Consider the following 21,512-nt stretch of genomic DNA (forward strand, 5'->3'; position numbering starts at 1 on the left):
AAGCAAAAGTTAAAAAGGATATTAGTCGTAGTTAATAGACAGAGAGAATTATTTCAGAAAAGTTAAAAGATTGTTTTAGTATTTTAGAAGTTAAAGAACAATCAAGGAGAAGGTGACGTTTATCAGGAACAATAAGGGAAAGTTACAGTATACAGACAGTGAAACAGCAAATCCTCTAAACTTACACTTTTTTGATGTTTTCACATGTGAAAAAGTGAATAACCTTCCAACAGCAATGGAAGGAAGTACTGAGTGATTTGGAAATTGTAGAGAGAGAAGTGCTGCTTAGTTTGAATAGGACTAGATAACATTTATTCTTTAGTGCTTAAGGAGATTAGTGAATGCATATATAAACCCTTGGCATATATTTTTCTGAAAGTCACTGAACACTTGCGAAATTCCTAAGGACTGGAAAATAACAAAACTCCCATTATATAAAAAGGGTGATCGGGCAGATCCAAGTAAATATAGGCCAGTAAGCTTAATGTGCATCACAGGTAAATTAATGGAAGAAATTGTCAAGGAAAGATTAAATAACACTTGGAAAGCACAGGAGTTTTAGTGAACAGTCAACATGGGCCAAATGGGGGAAAGTCATGTTTTACTAATTCCTGATTGTAATGGAAATTTAACTGGCAGGTTTTTTTTGCACATTTGTATTTCTTTTTGAATTGGAGTCATATTCAGGTAGCTGTCTCCAGACATTGTGGCCAGAAGGGGGTGCCACTGAGCCCCAAACCTCAGACACAATTGCACCCACTCAGTCCTGGAGTCAAGTCAAAAGTATTATGGCAAATAATCACAAAATCGTCCATCCGTGTTTTTTTCCTTCTTCCTTCACTCCTCTTTATCTCCTCCTTAATTCCTCCAGCAGGTGCTGTCTTCTTCCTCTCAATTTCGACCTCTCAAATGAGGCTAGCTGAACTCTTCCATATTTGACTCGGGGTATTTCTGGTGCCATTGAATTACAATCAGGAAGCACTTCCAGGCCAGTTTAAAGCTACAGAAACTACTACGGCTTTTACAACATTTACATCATTTGCAATTTGAGCTGCAGTGGGAATACAGCCTTACTTTTTCCCATTTTTCTTTATTTTTTCATGGCTCATGGTTGCAGTTTGTCTGTGTTGGAGCAGATTAATTATCAAATATTACAGACACATTTTCAGATGTTTTCAATTCAACATGTTTTTTTGTATTCAAATGAAATTGCTGTCCTCTGGTATCGCAATGATCTATGCAGCTTACATAGAAGAATAAGAATATGGAGTTAAAATATGCCCTATGTACTTATGAATAGCCTAATAGTTCTGTGTATATATTGCTTGATGCTTTTCTAATTATGTTTTACATTTATGCTTCTTGTCCTTTACCCATATTATTTTTTAAAATATTATATAGCATATTGGATATGAACGTCTGATATATAGTTATGTATTTAATCGATTCACAAAAAGGCCTTGGCTTAAAACAGTTTGGGCAATCCTGGTCTAGTGATCTTTGCTCTTGCTATACATTTTTTCTATACATGTTGACTAAAACATGAAGAACTGGAATACTGATTGATTACTTAATAAGAAGGAAAGTCACAGACTTGGCAGCCAGAGGTATTATTTGACTTTATAAACATACAGTACTTACTGTCCACTATTTCCATTACCCCAGGCAAAGATCTTGTTTTCAGCTGTTAAAAGAAAAAAAAAAGAATTAAAGGTGCATTAAAACTCTAAAGTACCGTTAAGATCTCACTATTATACTACAGAAGCTTTATAAATACTGTACACATTCTCATACTTCTACTAACTTTCAGCGAATAAAAACAATAGCAATTTGCCCAGTATTCGCAGTATTTTAATGTAAAGACTTTGTTAGATTTGTACATCTATTTATCCATGTCCTTGCTTGTCCAGTTCTGAGTTGTGTCAAGTTATAGTGTATAACGCCATCATCAAATATTAAACACGAACCAAATCTGAATAGGGATCTGTCTATGTTAAGTCACAGTTTTGCACACAAAACTGTTAATCTAAACTTTGTGTCTTGGAATATGGAAGTAAAGTGGAATACTTTGGTGATAAAAACACAAGGACAGTGGGAGAATGTGCAGATTATACTGTACTCAGACAGTGAGTGGGCTATACTTTAAAACCAAAGGTCTAGATTTGCAAGGCAGTAGACTAATCATTGCACTTCCATGCTAACATTGTTTAGGATTTAAATTTTTAAATACACATTCAGACCCACAGTTTTGTTATAATTTTGTAAATGACAAATGTAATATCTTAGCGCTGCTGCCTCGCAGTTAGGAGACCCGGGTTCGCTTCCTGGGTCCTCCCTGCGTGGAGTTTGCATGTTCTCCCTGTGTCTGCATGGTTTTCTCTCCAGGTGCTCTGGTTTCCTCCCATTGTCAAAAGACATGCAGGTTAGGTGCATTGGCAATTCTAAATTGTCCCTAGTGTGTGCTTGCTGTGTGGGTGTGTGTGTGTGTGTGCACCTTGCGGTGGGCTAGCGCCCTGCCCAGGGTTTGTTTCCTGCCTTGCGCCCTGTGTTGGCTGGGATTGGCTCCAGCAGACCCCCGTGCCCCTGTAGTTAGGATATAGCGGGTTGGATAATGGATGGATGGAAATGTAATATCCAACAAAATTACAGGAAAGCCTACAAGTCACTGACTGCAATGTGTTAAAAAACAATTTACTAATATTCCTCAATAAGAAATGCTGATATAATTTTGCTAACCCCAAGGATTTTCTACCACTTTTGTCCAATATCTGCTGTACAATATTGTTCCATTTTTCAATTTGGGCATTTCTATACCGGAATATAACTGCATTTATGTGAATTACTGCTCTACTGTATTATGTGAATTATTAAAAAATAACTCTAAGGAACCCTGTCTAGGTGTAAGTTAACTTTCTCAGCATAGTCACAAAACTGTAGTTAACAGAACAATACATATATCAGGAATTTAATTATCAAAACAAAAGCACAATCAGGAACTGATACTATGAAACGCTATGTCGTTATTTCAGGACACATTTTTTTTGTTATTTCAGGGTAATTTGTTGAATATTCATTGAATATGAAATCCACACTAGTATATGTTTAAATATTTGCATTTCACAGGACCGATTTTACTGAAATACTGAACAGGTTCTGTATGCTGTAATCACTCATTTTTAATGGTTGAAGGCTATGTGTCATTTTGGTGTGTAAATGTAACTGTCATTGCAGTATTAGGTCCTAAAACTGGTACAGTATCTATTTTATAAATATGGAGCTGTACAGTGATTTTTACAGCTTTTTTTGCTGTTTTTCACCTGCATAAGGTGCAAAACTAACTCTGTGAGTTACAGTGGCCTAATGGGCTTCTGTTTATTTTGGAACAGTTAGTACTTGACTGGAGTTATAGCTGTTTAACCTAAAGAAAAACATACATACCCTTGGAAAAAATAAAGCATGATATAGAAACTATACTAGATTGAGAGAAGAGGGAGGGCAAAGTGTATATTTAAAGAGTGTGACAAAGGCGCTATATTGGCACCTGACCCGACACAGACAGACATGGGAGGCACACTGAAAAAACAAATAAATGTTTTATTTCTATTTCTTCACCTGTGGGCAATGCCTTCCCTGTTCCCACAGGCACAACACAGTTCCACAAACACAGCACCAAACTCAATTCTTTTTCTCTTTTTCTTTCTCCACCACTCCAGCAAGCTTTGTCTCCCTCCTCCCGACTCTGGCTCCTGGAGTAACGACTGCTGGCTCCTTTTATAACACCCCTGGAAGTGCACCAAGTGTTTGTTGACCTACTTCCAGCAGCACTCGCGGGTGTGGCAGAAAACCTGCCCATGAGGGATCAGCAGCTGTTGCAGCACTCCTTGGCTGCACCCTCGGATCCCAACAGGGTTGTAACCAACTCCAACTCCTGTGAAGCCCTGCAGGAGTCCGTGGCACCGCTGCAACCCAGGGGGGCTAGCATCCAACGACCTGGGGGAGATATTAGATAGATAGATAGATAAATAGATAGATAGATAGATAGATAGATAGATAGATAGATAGATAGATAGATAGATAGATAGATAGATAGATAGATAGATAGATAGATAGATAGATAGATAGATAGATAGATAGATAGATAGATACTTTATTAATCCCAATGTATTGTGCAGCTCATGTCTGTTCCCCTGGACTGCATACAGAAGGGGTGTCCTGGCTGGGCATGGGCCCCGGCCGTCCGCCACAAGCATTAGGGGAAGTTTGACCAAAATCAAATATAGTCTATGCACTAGTAATTGCGCTAAAGAGTAAAAGTTTGGTTTGGTGTCATGAGGGAGCAAGAAAGAGCCATGTAAGAAAGAGAACAGGACAAAGAGGTAAAACGTAAGGAGCTGCAGACAGAACAGTAACACTGTGAGGTAAAGGTCAAGGGCAAGTGAACGTTTTATTAACAGCTGATGCAGGCGCTTAGAGAAATAATGACCATTGTTGCTTTAAATATATATTCAATTCTACTGTATTTGTATTTGTATTTAAATATATACTACTAGCTGTAAAAAGTCCGGGCTCCTAGAAACTATTAAAATCATCAGAAAAAAAATTGAAATGCAGAGTCGGTGGTTTCGTTTTGCAGATGTGCTCGCCCCCCTTGTCTATCAGAGGCTAAGCAAGTTTCTCTCTCCTCTGAGGTTTCGTTTTGCTGATGTGCTTGCCTCGCTTGTGTATTAACGGCTAAGTTTGTCTTTCCTCAGCAGTTTCACTTTGGCCTCATATTTCTTTCTTCTTCTGACTCGTTAACTTGTGGCCACCTTGCCGGCTCTTTCAGCTTCATGTTGTAGCCTCGCACTTCCGGGCCAGACAGACAGACAGACACACACACTACCACGTGTAGATGTTTATATATAAGATACTTACTTGGTCTACTGTAAATATGATAAAATTTTATTTAGTTATATTACTATATCTGCGGTGGGTTGGCACCCTGCCTGGGATTGGTTCCTGCCTTGTGCCCTGTGTTGGCTTGGATTGGCTCCAGCAGACCCCACGTGACCCTGTGTTCGGATTCAGCGGGTTGGAAAAGGGATGGATGGATGGATATTACTATATTGTGTTGTTAGAATTGCACTTTTTTATTGGGTAACACGGCATTTACCTCCTCCTTGCACTCAACTTACTTTATGTCACTCTAGGGAGAAAGTAATGGGTGCTGAAGAATTTATTCCAAGAATTCATATGATAATTAAAAAGTCTTGAAATGGGGCCATTACAATGCCAGCCTTGTTTGATGTTGGACTTTTCAGGTGCATGTTTCAAGTAGTTGTATATCTACATGAGAAACTAGCTAATCCAGAACCTTGAATACATAGTTGGCAGACATAAAAAAGAACAACTTGACCAGAGATCAGAAGAGACAGTGTGTACACTGCATTTCAGAGAAGTCAAGACAGTTGGGTTATGGTCAGACATAAGTGCAAAGTAACAAGTGGATGCTGCCCAGGAGCATCAACCTCAGAGTAAGTGGTGACCAATCATTTTCAGCTCCTTGACGAGGTTGAGAGTGTGTTTCAATACCACTGAGGATAGTAGTCCACATTAAGGAGCCTCAAGGGGTCAGCTCTAAACTAGCTTTCAGAAAGAGAGAAGCAGTGAAAGAGAGTTATTAAGGTGATTGACATATGAGTTGGCTGCTTTGAAAAGGAGACTCATTTGATATGTTTTGTATGTTTCAGTAGTTGCAGAATTACGTAGACAACGTGGGGTCTAAGAGAGAGAGAGAGAGAGAGAGAGAGCTCAGCTGATGTCACCGGTATGCTCTCCGCTCACAGCGTTCAAAAGCAGTGACTGTGCAGCTGACACAAGGAGTTCTCCTATTAGCTTACACTATGTGGTATATGGCCGGCCATTCATCCCGGCCAATACTCCCAGGCCGCCAGATGGAGCCTTCCCTGCAGCATGGAGGTGCCCCGATTGCCAGCTGGGAATCATGGACAATGGAGTCTTTATTCACAGCCCCGCTGGATACCATGGGGGCCGCCAGAGGACGCCGCAGGGAGGCTCAAGGAATATTTTCCCTACAGCCCGGAAGTACGTCCCAGTCACGAGGACAGAAGAAATGACGTACTTCCGGGTTGAAAAAAAAGGAGTTTTCATCCAACCCGGAAGTGTTGCAAAGTCACATGGACAGAGAGAGAGAAAGCACTTCCGGGTCAAGGACTATAAAAGGACTGGGGGAGATCCCAGCAGTGAGCCGAGTTGGGAGGAAGGGTGACTGAGCTGCTGGGAGGCGTGGAGGATTATTGTTATTGTGAATCGCATTGTGATTATTGGATTATTGATTTATTATTGGATAGTGGAGCTGGAGGTGCTTTGTGCACGTATTTGTCCAAATAAAATAATTCATTGTCCAAATAAAATAATTCATTGGACTTTTACCTGGTATCTGGCATCTGATCTGAGGGTTCAAGGGGACGACAGCACCCCCTATCTGTCACAACTAAAAGGAGACAGCTTTTGAGCCAGTTGTTGGGGGCTGTCCACCAGTGGTTTACCACAGTGCAAATCTACCAGCTGAGATGCTTTGTGGTGTGAGTCCACAGCAATACAATTGGCAACAAGAGGGAGATTTGCACTGTGGATGGGTGTAGTGGAGATTTTGAGCAGGAAAAGTGGGCTAGACAGAGGGTAAACTTAACTGATGTTACTAGAATGTGCTATGCTTGCAGTGTTCAGAAGTGGTATCTGTGCTGTTGAGACAATGAATTTTGATATTAGCTTACACTGCAAGGAGACTGCTTCTAAGCCAGATGTTGCAGGTTTGCAACTGACCACCTGCAGTTCACCAAAATACCAATCTGTGGATTGAATTGCTTCATGGCATGAGTCCGCAGTAATACAGTTGCCTTCCACGTAAACAGGTTGGAGGCTGTCCTGTGTATGTGGATAGACTGTGGACAGATCCAGAGATTGTTGTATGCATGAGAACAAAGTTACACAAGTGATGGTATACTGCCAGGACAAATTTAAAGATCTAGATGGTAAAATGAAAACCAGAACTGACAAGGTGGTCTTCTCTGAAGTTCTGCCTGTGCCAATACAAATAAAAAAGAGAAGGTCAGAAGGTTTAATACATGGCTCAAATCTTGTTGAAGAAGCAGTACAAGTTTATGGGACATTAGGGCACATGTTGGACCAGCCCAGACCCATACTGCTGGGATGAGTAACATTTGAACCAGAGGAGATGATTAGCTAGATTAAATGACAGGCCAGGTTTTAAAGTTCATGTGCAGGGAAAGGCAGTGATATTGATAGAAATTAGGTTTTATAGTTTAAATGGCAGAAATACATTTGATGGCTGTAATTGACTATTATTGGCTTATGCTTCGACCTAAAATAAGAGCTATATTATAGAAAAGTCAGAAGGTCAGATGTAGATCTAATTTGATTATTTTAACTGATGAACCTTTATACCAGCTTTTTAGTACACAAACATTCCAATTACATTCTTTTTAAGGGAATCAAAACATTTTGTAAAGAATAAGCATAATTATTCTTATTCAAAAATGTATTCACTCAATTCAAAAACAGTGTGTCAACCTTTAATTCCAAATCAGTCAGTGGCTATAATGCAGAACCTTCCCAGCCTTTTTTTGTTCTCTTGCTTTATTTAAAGACAGACCAGGTTGAACAAGATCAATATCATGGTAAGTTGACAATATATCTGAATTGAAAATTTACCATCGATCACTGATGATTTTGGAAACTACATTATTTGTGAAGTAAATGAAAATGCCCTGCAGAGCTGGGTCATCATAGGACTATGATTTTCTGTTCCTATTCCTGTTTATTATACAAAATAATTTTTTAAATTGTTGGTCTTGCATTTTAAGTGTGAAACATGAAGTTTGATATGTTTTAAGCAATAATTCCAAGAATTGTCCTCTTCAAATAAATCCAGTCGGACATGTTACACTTTCCTGGATCATGGAATAAGATAAAGTTTTTTCTTTTCTGATCTTCTTCCATTTTTTTTAACATTTCTATATTGGGGCACCATGAGTCTTGTCTTCTAAGGTATTGATTACATACATTAACTCATTACCACTGTATCAGGTAAATTCAATGTCCCGTATTCCAAATTTGAGCCATACTGTATTATTATCAAGAATACATAAACAGGGTTAAATTCTACACTAATTCAGAAAGCAGAAAAGTAATAAAACAACAATGTTCAAGCTGAGGATGAATGCATACTAAAAAAGAAAATGCAAAAGAAGAAATCTGCTTCAATTTGTATGGTGGGGCAACTTGCCCACTTTTTAAGTAGTATTTTAAAACACTCCCTTCCAAACTCCCATATCTATCTCTATCTTCTGCAACCTTGGCTTCTGTCTTACACAAGGGATTATTTGACCAAAGATTTCAGTCAACTCTAGAGTATTCAAATCACAAAAAACTAGTTACTTGAAACTATGTCCTTAGGTCAATTTTTGGCCAAGTTCTAAACTCAACTTTTTATCTGATACACCAGAGTGCATCACCCTTTAGTGGCTTGTGGATCCCCAAATCCAATGTAGTATTTAAATGTTTTCCAGTCTATTTCTCTTAAATGGGCAACATGGCCTCTCTCTGACCATTCAGGAGACTCCACACTTGGTCCTAATGATATGAAGCAAACAAAACAGAAATAAGTGAATTTCTGCATAGAGTTTACATTTGTGAGTATTTTTCTGTGAGTGTTAGATAAATGAATGAGCTTGAATTGGCCAGAGTGAATTAAGTATGAGTGTGTGTATTATGATCTCCAATGGTTATTAATTAATTCAATACTGTTTGAGATTTTTTCATCTGTTTTTAAATTTTGTTTTTATTTATATTTCATGATCTTTTTCTGCAGTGGGCTGGCGCCCTGCCCGGGGTTTGTTCCTGCCTGTGTTGGCTGGGATTGGCTCCAGCAGACCCCTGTGACCCTGTGTTAAAATATAACGGGTTGGATAATGGATGGATGGATGATCTTTTTGTTGCATCTTTGATGACATCATCCACTGTTGGCACCGTGCTGGTTGATTTGTTGGTCTACACATTGATGTGCATATATCAATTTGATTACAAACTAGTTGCCATATAACTTAAAAGCAATGGGTTACAGTACCTTCTTGTCTGAAATGTTCCTAAAAAATAAATACTTTCTTATTTAAGGACTGAAATTTTTGTTTGGTTTAGAATTTCCAGTTTGTTACTATGACTCCTGTTTTGCTGTATCATGAAAGTTTTCAAGATTTCTTTAGTTTTCCGGTTTCATTGTCTGAGATAGATAGATAGATAGATAGATAGATAGATAGATAGATAGATAGATAGATAGATAGATAGATAGATAGATAGATAGATAGATAGATAGATAGATAGATAGATGCTTTATTAATCCCAAGGGGAAATTCACATACTCCAGCAGCACCTTACTGATACAAAAAACAATATTAAACTAAAGATTGATAATAATTCAGGTAAAAACAGACAATAATTTTGTATAATGTTAATGTTTACACCCCCGGGTGGAATTGAAGAGTCGCATAGTTTGGGGGAGGAACAATCTCCTCAGTCTGTCAGTGGAGCAGGACAGTGACAGCAGTCTGTCGCTGAAGCTGCTCTTCTGTCTGGAGATGATACTGTTTAGTGGATGCAGTGAATTTTCCATAATTGATAAGAGCCTGCTGAGCGTCCGTCGCTCTGCCACAGATGTCAAACTGTCCAGCTCCATGCCAACAACAGAGCCTGCCTTCCTTACCAGTTTGTCCAGGCGTGAGGCGTCTTTCTTCTCAATGCTGCCTCCCCAGCACACCACCGCGTAGAAGAGGGCACTCGCCACAACCGTCTGATAGAACATCTGCAGCATCTATTTGCAGATGTTGAAGGACACCAGCCTTCTAAGGAAGTATAACCGGCTCTGTCCTTTCTTACACAAAGCATCAGTATTGGCAGTCCAGTCTAATTTATCATCAAGTTGCACTCCCAGGTATTTATAGGTCTGCACCATCTGCACACAGTCACCTCTGATGATCACGAGGTCCATGAGGGGTCTGGGCCTCCTAAAATCCACCACCAGCTCCTTGGTTTTGCTGGTGTTCAGGTGTAGGTGGTTTGAGTCGCACCATTTAACAAAGTCCTTGATTAGGTCCCTATACTCGTCCTCCTGCCCACTCCTGATGCAGCCCACGATAGCAGTGTCATCAGTGAACTTTTGCATGTGGCAGGACTCCGAGTTGTATTGGAAGTCCGATGTATATAGGCTGAACAGGACTGGAGAAAGTACAGTCCCTTGTGGCGCTCCTGTGTTGCTGACCACAATGTCAGACGTGCAGTTCCCAAGACGCACATACTGAGGTCTGTCTTTAAGATAGTCCACGATCCATGCCACCAGGTATGAATCTACTCCCATCTCTGTCAGCTTGTCCCTAAGGAGCAGAGGTTGGATTGTGTTGAAGGCGCTAGAGAAGTCTAGAAACATAATTCTTACAGCATCACTGCCTCTGTCCAAGTGGGAGAGGGATCGGTGTAGCATATAGATGATGGCATCCTCCGCTCCCACCTTCTCCTGATATGCAAACTGCACAGGGTTGAGGGCATGTTGAACCTGTGGCCTCAGGTGGTGAAGCAGCAGCCTCTCCATGGTCTTTATCGCATGTGATGTCAGAGCAACAGGCCGGAAGTCATTCAGCTCACTAGGACGTGATACCTTTGGGACTGGGGTGATGCAAGATGTTTTCCAAAGCCTCGGGACTCTCCCCTGTTCCAGGCTCAGGTTGAAGATGCGCTGTAGAGGACCCCCCAGCTCCGATGCACAGACCTTCAGCAGTCGTGGCGATACTCCATCTGGACCCACTGCTTTGCTGGCACGAAGTCTCCTCAGCTCTCTGCTCACTTGCACTGTTGTAATTATGGATGTCTCTCCTATGCTGGTATCAACAGAAGGATGTGTGGAGGGTGCAGTACTCCGAGGTGAGAGTAAGAGTGGGTTAGGGTGGTCAAACCTGTTAAAGAAGTTGTTCATTTGGTTTGCTCTCTTCACATCTCTCTCGATGGAGGCACCCCGCTTCGAGCTGCAGCCAGTGATGATCTTCATCCCATCCCACACTTCCTTCATGCTGTTATTCTGCAACTTCTGCTCCAGCTTTCTCCTGTACTGCTCCTTCGCCGCCCTGAGCTGGACTCGGAGTTCCTTCTGCACGCGCTTGAGCTCATGCTGATCACCTCCTTTAAAAGCCCTTTTCTTCTGGTTCAAAAGGCCCTTGATGTCACTTGTAATCCATGGCTTGTTGTTAGCATAGCAGCGTACAGTTCTTACTGGAACTACAATGTCCATACACAAGTTGATGTAGTCAGTAGTGCAGTCAACAACCTCCTCAATGTTCTCACTATGTGATCCCTGCAGGATATCCCAGTCTGTAGTTCCAAAACATTCTCTCAGAGCCTTCTCTGCCTCCAGGGTCCACTTCCTGAATGAGCGTGTGGTTGTAGGTAGGACTCTCACTTTTGGTTTGTAGTGAGGCTGAAGCAGAACCAGGTTATGATCTGCTTTCCCAAGCGCAGGCAGCGGGGTGGCGCTGTATGCGTCTTTAATGTTTGCATACAGTAAATCAATAGTCTTATTTCTCCGGGTGTTACAGTCCACATACTGGGAGAAGGCAGGTAATGTTTTGTTCAGCGGCACATGGTTAAAGTCTCCAGCGATTAGCACAAGCGCCTCAGGGTGCTGCATTTGTAACTTAGCAACAGCAGAATGGATGATGTCACTCGCTGTCTCCACATCCGCCCGAGGAAGGATGTACACTGGTTTGTATATTCAAACTCTGACACTTTTTTTATAAGAGTTGTTCTCGTTGGTCACAGTGAGTGAATGTGTGCCAAACCAGCCAGAATTGTAGCCTATGCCAATGGTTAAAAACACAAATTTCAACCAACCTTCTGCAGTACAGAAAAGGCATTTTCATTTTGTAAACTGTGCTTTAATCATGCAGTTTTTTTGAAGGAAACCATTCATGTACTTGTATCCAACCGGATTAATAATGTTTTGGTCAAGTTTGACTTGTATGATATGACTTGCATTTTTTTTTTTCATATGCAATCTGGGAAACACTTTTCCACTAAAGGTAACAGGCAGGTGAAAAATAATGGATACAGAAGCCAGAAACCTGCTGGTAAAAGTAATTAAAAATTCATACAAGTAACACATAAATTCACCAAGATTCTCCTGGGTAAAAGCAATTTTTAGTCCTTGGATCAGCGTGTTGAAATTTCCTGTCAAAAAACTCCATGTTGTATTACACTTTTCAAAGGCAATACATTCATTACTGTTTTCTGTGACATGAATAACCTTTTTCCCAATGGCAGATGTTTGTGACATGTTAGGGCTACATAATTTCTTTTTGTATTGTCTTTTAATGCCTTCAACCACTCAAATTCTCAAAAATTCACAAACAGTGGTAGACTTGATAAAGATAAGATCACATTATCTGTCATCAATCCTTGTTCATATGCCTGACTGCTCCTTTAATGCAGATATAGAAACATTCCAAACATATAACATGTTCTTGATGCTTCATTATTTTTTTATGGAAACAAAGCCCTTCAATCACTTTCATTAAATTTAACAATATACTCCTTCCATGCATAATCACAATTTACATTTCTGAAGAAATAGAGAATTTTCTGGCACACTTTGTAACTGAAGTATGATATAGAAAAAGCTAATGCTAAAATGTACTTAACAAGCTGCATATGGAAATTTTTGATATAGTATTAATTTTAAGTTTTCTTCAACTACCTTTAATTAGGTTAAACATATCTGGGCAATAGATAGATGTATTTTATCAAGACGACACTTTTCTAATAGCAGCTTATTGAGGTGGCTCTCAATGGCATGTTAAGATGTACCTATTTTTCTGATTACACTGGACACCAACTTTTTTCAAAAGATTTGCTTTCAAAAAACTTATAGGTGGTTATGAAAGAAAGTTTCAAGCTAAACACAAATATAATTTCAGATTAAATTTGTAACATAGGAACTTGGAGAAACATGAAAATAACTTTTTTTGAATTTAGTATATTTTAATTGATGCTGACATGTTGCATTAGTTCAATTCAGCTGATACATGTTTTGCTGCTGATCTTCATTTGTATTCAGCATTTGATGTTACTCATTTCAGAATCCAACCAAAGTCAGCCATTATTGATAGATTCCACTTGCACTAATACTGCTTTTCCACTGTTGCAAAGTCCTGGTGAAACCTTTCACCGTATTCATCACTGTTTGCTTCAAGATTAACAGGAAAGAAGTCCAAGTGTCATTGCAGAAAACTAATCTTTACAGACTTGTTGCAATTCATTATTTTGTATGCTTGAAGCATGCTGCCAACCAGCTGGGCATAGTTTGGTGCTTCATATTTTCTAAAAAGAATTCTCATCAACATCCTTGAATGCCTTCTATACAATTTCCTCTGGCCCCACTAGTTGATCTTCAGAATGCTTGTCATTGATGACATGTGTGATTTGTGGACCAACAAAAATTCCCTCATTATTCTTGGCATTGGCTATTCATGGCAACATCCATCTCAGGTGCTGAAATCCTTCAATTTTCTTGATCATTGTTTTCACAAAATGTTTTGTGAGACCAAGTATTATATGAAGAGGGCACAAAAATATCTTTGTTGGGTTGACTAGTAGTCCCACACTTTTCTGTTCTGGAATCAAATGACAATGGAACAGCAAGATCCTTTTAATGTATTGAGTCTCTTTAGTAAGGTTGTTCCATTTGCAAATGAAACAACATCACTTGGTATATCTGAGGTGCATTTGTAGTAGCAACGCCACTACGTTTAGGTCTTAACAGATGTTCCAGTTGTAGCTGTTGTACTGCATATGTTTCAACAACAATTCCATGCTTTCATAGGTTTCTTACATGTGTACTACATAGTCAATAGGTATAGAAGGGGCATATCACCATTTTAAACCAAGATAGATTTCAGGCTTAATAGTGAAAAATCAATAAAAAGTTGCCATTGTTGTGAATCATACTTACAACCCTGCAATAAGAAGAAGTTTGTGGTGGAGCAAGTTTAAAGATAATGCAGTACATTTGTGCTCAGCGTGTGGCGTAGGTAAGTGGTAGTGAGGAGGAGCATCTCCATGGCATAGGTGCAAAGACATGCTGCAGCCAATTGCTTCATTAGTGCTCTGGGGTTTGTTATTATACCAACTGTGTTCGCAGAGGCAGTTTAAAAAGAGTAGTAAAGGAATAGAGGTGAAAAGAGGCTTTGGAAAGGAAGCTAAAGAAGATACATATGAGTGGGCAACTGATCAAAAGCGGATGTGAGGAGGCAGTGTGGTAAGGGCCCTGTGCAAAAATGAAGACATGGTGATGCAAGGAGTGCACATTTTCACATTTGGGTTTTGAACACCATGAGACTGATAGAGTGAAAATAAAAGCACTTTTCACAATTTAAAGCCATCTTTCTTGTGTAAGAGTCCTCATTGCACTGGCTCATCTCAGTTCAAGCTGCCTAGAACCATGGAGCCAACCCAGACCTTCACAAACCTGGTCTAAACATAACAGCTTACTTTGTAGACAGTATATTAGTAGACTTGAAATATGACAGCAAATCACAAAAATAGGCATTAAAATGAAATATGATAGAACACTTTAAAGGAGATTTTTTTCAACAGCAGGCCAAAATCCATAAGCTACACCCAAAGTTGCTCAAGAATCAAAATCTTTATTGTCCAAAGTTATTGGATCACCTTCTGTGTCTGCCTGTTGGTTTTAGTGTTGGCAGGTGTGCATGCACAACAGAACTCAAGTAGAACAAATTAAGTAACTTTGATGCTATGATCCAGATTTGCAATGAGAGGTAGAGTGACAATCACCTAGTCGTGGAGTTTGAGATTCTGGAGAGAGTGTGGCAAAACTTGAGTGAAATGAAACTGCTGGGGGAAAAAGACACCTTCACAAACAGAAAGATGAAGAGTCACTATAGCAGATATAATTCTTTGGCCGAATTTGCTCAGGTGGTTTATTTTAATTTTCAAAAGGGAAGAAGAAACAATCTTGATGTTTGAGAGTCCAATGGTAGTGATTACTACCTAAGCACAGAGAACCGATATACGTATGTGACACCAATAGCATTGTTTAAACCAAAGAACAGCTAATCGTTCTGTAAAAAAACAGCACTGTTTTTTGCAGAAATCTCCAGCTATCCTTGAAGAACTGAAAAAAGTGTGATGATCCAAATCAACAGTGAAATACAGTGTAAAAAAGAGGAAATACAAACCTTACTACCCTTCTGTTGATATGGGAATTATAAGATCACAAAAAATTAAGTTTGAAGAACTTGTGGTATTGAAGAGAAATGAGAAGGAATATCCTGAATGTTGCTTCATTTGTTTCATGGAAACAGGTTACTGGATCAAATTTCTGACTTGACGACAACAAATAAAGGGTTCCAGTTTGTCCTGAAGATACTTTAGAAGTCAGTGCCGCATTGAAAAGAGGTAAGATGATATATTTCTGTGTTCGTTAACAACAGATGGTGTAATCTTGACCATATTACAGTTAAAGTTAAAGTTAATGAGTCTGTAACTTGGAAATTAAACAATTGGTTTATGTTCATGCCACTTCCCTTAACAATTCTTACCCTTCATTGTTATTGTGTAAAAATTGTTATTTCTGTGCATAACCAGACTTCTATGACACAGCAAAAGTGTCAGGCTTCATGTGCTTTGTTTCTGTCAGGCTTCAGGCACAGTACCCAGTTGCATTCATAGCTTTTGCTAGTGGCTTTAATCATGTCCCCTTTTCCTCTACTGTGCCAGTACTGATAAAGTGTACTGAGTGCTCAACCAGAGGAGGTTGCACTTTTATCTTCTGTAAGTGAATGTTATGGGTGCTTATAGTTGCACAGCATTGCTACCCATAGAGAGGTCAAATCACAAAATGGTGTTTCTTCTGTCTATCTATTTACCACAGTTGAAAACAGTGAATACTAAATCAGTATGGTGGTCCACACTGATGAAGCCTTAATGAATGTTGTGGGACAGCAGATTAGCAAGTGAATGTTAGTATAATCCAAAAAAAAAAAAATATATATATACAGTATATATATATATATATATATATATATATATATATATATATATATATATATATATATATATATATAGTGGTGTGTGGCCGGCTAAATATTCCAGCCCTCACCCCCAGGCCGCCAGAGGGAGCTCTCCCAACAGCGTGGACGTTTCCCAAATTCCAGCAGGGCCTCATGGACTTTGTAGTTTATATGCACAGCCCTGCTGGATACCTTGGGGACCACCAGGAGTCGCTGTGGGGAGACTGCCGGACTCTTACTTGCCCTATAACCCGGAGGTGCGTCATGATCACGTGACAAGAGTAAACGACGTGCTTCCGGGTTGAAGAAAGGAGCTTTTTATCCGACCCGGAAGTGTTCATGATCACATGGACAGAAGGGAGAAACACTTCTGGGTCCAGGGGTATAAAGGACTCATGGGTACGCCCAGACATTGAGCTGAGCTGGGAGGAAGGGTGGCAAAGTGTCTGGGAGTGTGGAGGATTGATTATTGATTGTTTATTGTTTATTATTGAGTATTGTGGAGAGGAGGGTGCTTTGTGCACTGTATTGTCCAAATAAATATAATTATTGGACTTTTACCTGGTGTCTGGAGTCGAGTCTGAGGGTTCAAGGGGTCACGGAGACCTCAAACTATTACAATATATATATATATATATATATATACGTACAGAGAGAGAGAGAGAGAGAGAGAGAGAAAGAGAGAGAAAGAGAGAGAGAGAGAGAACAGACGGGAACTCTGTGTCAGTAACGGCCTAAGTCAGCTTCACTATCTTGTACTGCATGGCAGCCCTGAGCTAAGAAGGTGTCTTATCAGGATCTTATGTAGTATGTAAGGAATGACTCCAGTGAGCATCCCATAAACTGGTTGGATTAGATGAAGGCATCTGAACTTTCTTCAAACATCTGAGAACTTAAAGGCATAGGTGAGTTTTCTTAAGATAACTGCCTACTTAACAGGCATACCAAGGTTTGTAAGGCCACAGAGCTACAGTATGTGTCAGAACAGGTGGGCAGGAATTTGGAACCCCAAGGAACTACTCTGTCTCACTTTTTATTACACCTTAATACTTCCCATTTAAAATCAAATTTGTATATATGCGATCAAAAAACAGTTCTCAATAGGATCTAAAGGAGGAATACAGAGGAAGACTTTATGAAGAAGTGGTTTAACCATTATATTAGCAAAGCTAAAAAGATATTAGGAAAAAGAAAGGATTCTCTGACTTTCACGAACAAAAGTTAATTTATCACTGGTAGGCAATAGGTGATTGTTAATGTTTAGCACTTCCCATATATATACAAATAATTCAAGTAAAGGAAAATCACATTGATTAAAGTCTGCGATATAAAAATGCAAGCTAAAGTTTAGGTAAAGAATCCCATATTTCCCCTAAGGGTAGTAAACATTGAAATCAAAAAACAATTATTTAGTGCTTTACTTTTCCCAAATCTTTTCAAAAAAACTAACAATCATGGAATCACCATATGCTTATTTTAGCTTTCTGACGCAGAGGCCAACATACTCCCACTGTATATGCTACAACTGCTGCTATTTTGTTGAACCATAAAGAACACGGTTCACTGGGTCCTGTCTGGCCTCAGCAGGTGTGTGTCTGCTTGTGGTAGGTCAAGTGTGACAAAGACAATGGTCACAGTTCTTATCTTCCAGTCTTGAGCTCAAATACTCTTTTCTACTTACTCCATTCCTCCCAGTGGTAGACATCCAGCAAATTTTTACCTTTCATATTACCATCACTTTGATTTCTGTGTGGTTATACTGTAGCACAGTGGTTCCCAAACTTGGTCCTGGGGACCCCACTGTGGCTGCAAGGGTTTTGTTCCATCCAGTCTCATAATTAGTGATAACAATTGATAATAATTGATCTCATTTAATTATCTGGTCTTTTTTTCCTTTTCTCTTATTCTACATTCAGAAAGGCACAGCAGTATGATTTTTAGATTTATAAGACACTGAGAAATCTTTCTGTTTTTTGCTATAACTTTAAATGTTTAACTCTCTTTTGTTGATTTCATATTATTTTGCCCTTTTTCTGCACAATTTGTATCTGAATAATGACAATTAAAAACAAGCAGAGCATATGTCACAGGTGTCTGGTCACACTTATAGGTAATCTAACTTAGAGACCATTAAAATATCCGACTACGCCGCCCAGTTTTATTAAGAGACTGGGAACTCCTGAAATTTACCAATAATAGCACACAGGTTTATTTAAATTGGGCGGTGAGTAAGCACACAATGAAAGACACAACAGTAATTTTAGAAAAAAACAACAGTAAGTTCTATTACACAAAACAATATAAGGTACATTAAAAAGATAAACGAACATAACAAAAACTAAACATATCAGGAATCAATTTCCTTTTTTTTAAAAAAGTAAAATACACAGTCCACCCTCTAAAAGTCCGTTAAAAACAAGAATTGGAGGATACAACCTTTAGTGGTGCAGAGACCAAGTTGCTCACTGTGTTACCCCAACACTTAATTGTTCAGCTGTCCATGGATGCACTCTGTTCCCCGGACACTCGTTCCCCTACAGAAGTCGTGTCAAATTGTTGAATCCCTGTCAGCGTCTCTTCGTTGTTCCTATTTCTTCCACTCTGGGCTCCTTGTGTTGCTGGGACCTAGGCACGCCTCATTTCTCGTCTGTCAGCTTCGCTTGGCCCTTTCATGCGGATTCCCTCTCTCGTTGAACTCACATCCGGTGTCTCTTTGTGGAACTGTCTCTTCCTCCCTGAAAGTGTTGCCGTCCTTGTGCCTCATGTCGTGCCAGCCAGGTACCCTCGTCTGCCTGCAAGCCCCTGTGCTCTGTCCGAGTGCCTTGGCAGCGTTTTCTGTGGACTATCCCCCTTTGCCTTCTGCTGCCAGGAGTTTTTATCTACTTCAGTCCCTGCCATTATCAGTTCTGGACAATCAGATTAAACAATGGTACATCTGCATTCCCTGGGTTTAACAATTAATGAAAACACAAGTTAAAAAAAGGAATTGTTACCAATCATGAATAAGTACAGATATGCTGATTAGAAACCAATATTTCCAAGTCAGGTAAATAAAGACATCCTCCAAGGCCAGACTTCAAAGCGACGCCTCCTTTGCAAGACAGCAAATACTTACATCCTGCAGACAGCCTTTTAACTTCTCACCCCCCAGTCCCAACAATGGGTGCCTAATGGAACCACCCAGTGCACAAAACAAATGTCCCCCTCTGACACATACACCAGGACAAACATAACCGAACAATGAAAGGCTGCAACTACTCTAGGGTCAGACCACTACTTAGTAAATAATGGATCAAATAACCAGAACAACTGAACAAGGAGAATGAAAATCAAGATGAAAACATTATTAAAAGAAAAAAACTCTTCATTATTCCCATATAACTGCTTAGTACATTTTAATAAACACAATTTTACCAAACTTAGTTTTGTAATATCTACATTGTCCCCAAACCATGTAGAAACTCAATAATAAACTAAACTGACATAAAATACACGGAAAACAATATTAACATACAGTAAATGATTGTAATAATCAAAAAAGATCAAAAAAGACATTTGCGCTTAAGACGGGTAGAAACCCTAACACATAACGCTAATCACTGAGTCACTGAAGAAAACAAAAACCCTCAGTTTACAAAGTGATTACAACACTGTATTAACCACTGTAGTAGTATAAAACCTGATAGTGTTCAAGATTAGAATGTGGTATGTGAAATGAAGTTTGTTTTTTGAAAAGTAAGTATATAAATTAGTTTCCTTCTTAAATATTGTACATAACAATACAATACAAAGGTGGCGTCTTTTCAATAAAATTGAAGTGTGGCTTAAATGGAACAAGGACACTGCAAACTAGAGATATTTTCACAGACAAGCACCCGATTAGTCACTTGAGCCAACGGAAGAATGAGCACATTCACTATAATTTCCTTCTCTGTAAAGTGCAGTGGTTTTGCTGATGAGCAGTCACTTATGAAAGGCACACAAAATTTACTTAGCCCTGCCTGACCTAAGATAATTAGTTATTGACAGGACTTGTAAAGGGAAGGGGATATAAATGACCAGGAGGATGAGCTCAGTGACCAGGTTTCTGGGAAGCATGCTGACCCACTGAGATACAGCTGGTAGACCTCTGCCAAGAGCAACAAGCTAAAACTATGCATGCTGACAAGCTATTAATTTTCTGTGCTATATTATGATTCATCATTTCAATTCAAGGAAAATATCAAGATTTATGTGCCTTTTTTTTAATTCTGGAAAAAAGCATCATAGAATATTAACCATACTTTGTTTCAGTTAAAATGTTCTTTTTGACTGTCACAAGACCTGTTCTTTTGTTGTGCCAACCTATGAAATTGAATGTGCCGCTTCATTGCTCATAACAAGCGATATTAATTCGTTTATACTTTACTGTTTTAAAATGGTTGGAGAGATAGAGACATCAATTCTATTAAACAAATTAATTCCATGCAAGAACTGTAAAAGTCAAGTTGCAGAGGGGGTTACATTAAATAATGTGCTAGTTAATGGTGTTAGAGGCACGCTTTAAAAATAAATTACCCATAATACCCTCCGTACGTTAGGCTATAAATGTATTTTTGTTCCCTGCTAAAAGCAAATGCCTACTTGGCACTCCTCTGAATCCCATTTTCTTTGTATGTTTTGATTAATACTACTTGGGGTAATTTACACTGCCTGGTCTAGGTTCACTAACCCCACTGTAAAATAATGAGCCTTCAAGAATAAAAAATATGCTCCCTACAAACTAGCATATTCAGAGGAGGCTCTGAACATATTCAAATGAAATGAGAAAATGAGGCCTTCACTGATTAAATTTGCTAGAAAGTGAAACTTGCTGTTTTCCATCTGTATTTAACTGTCAGCTCCTGGCTCCAACAACCGGCCATGCCTTCAACCTTTTTTGCATGTGTGTTCTATAAATATATGTTCTTCTGTGATTTTGTGGCATATATCTATGCAAAAGCAGAGGTCTTAAGGGATCCTAGCAGCAAGCAGGCTGCAGCCAATAGCAGCACAGTTTTGCTCATCATACAGTGTCCTTTGCAAAGAACCAGCACTCATAGATTATAAAATATGTTACATGATTTAGCTCAGCTTGTCAGGAGAGAAAAATTTCAGGCATATGCAAGGTAATAAATTGTAATACATGCCGCATATGTTTGACTTGTAACCCTTGGCATTTTGAAACAGAATTCTATTCAAGAATTTCATTTTGGAGCACAGCAAAGACTAAATGTACTATTCTTTTTTTGTTCATAGAAATTTTTCAACTTCTGTTTTTTAAATAGCAAAGCAAAAAGTCTTTAAGGCATTTTAAAATGTTCTGTGCACCTGTATGAG

General features: G+C 39.2%; 1 protein-coding gene across 1 annotated transcript in view; it reads right to left on the reverse strand.

Annotated features, from left to right (window-relative positions):
• Positions 1–21,512, reverse strand: part of LOC127528868 (uncharacterized) — a 335,224-nt gene that overhangs the window by 8,747 nt on the left and 304,965 nt on the right. The window contains exon 3 of the mRNA XM_051930191.1: positions 1,642–1,684. Within this exon, the coding sequence (XP_051786151.1) occupies positions 1,642–1,684 (43 nt within the window). The remainder of the gene's footprint in view (positions 1–1,641; positions 1,685–21,512) is intronic.

Source organism: Erpetoichthys calabaricus, chromosome 7, assembly GCF_900747795.2.
Source record: "Erpetoichthys calabaricus chromosome 7, fErpCal1.3, whole genome shotgun sequence".
NCBI classification, from domain to species: domain Eukaryota; kingdom Metazoa; phylum Chordata; class Cladistia; order Polypteriformes; family Polypteridae; genus Erpetoichthys; species Erpetoichthys calabaricus.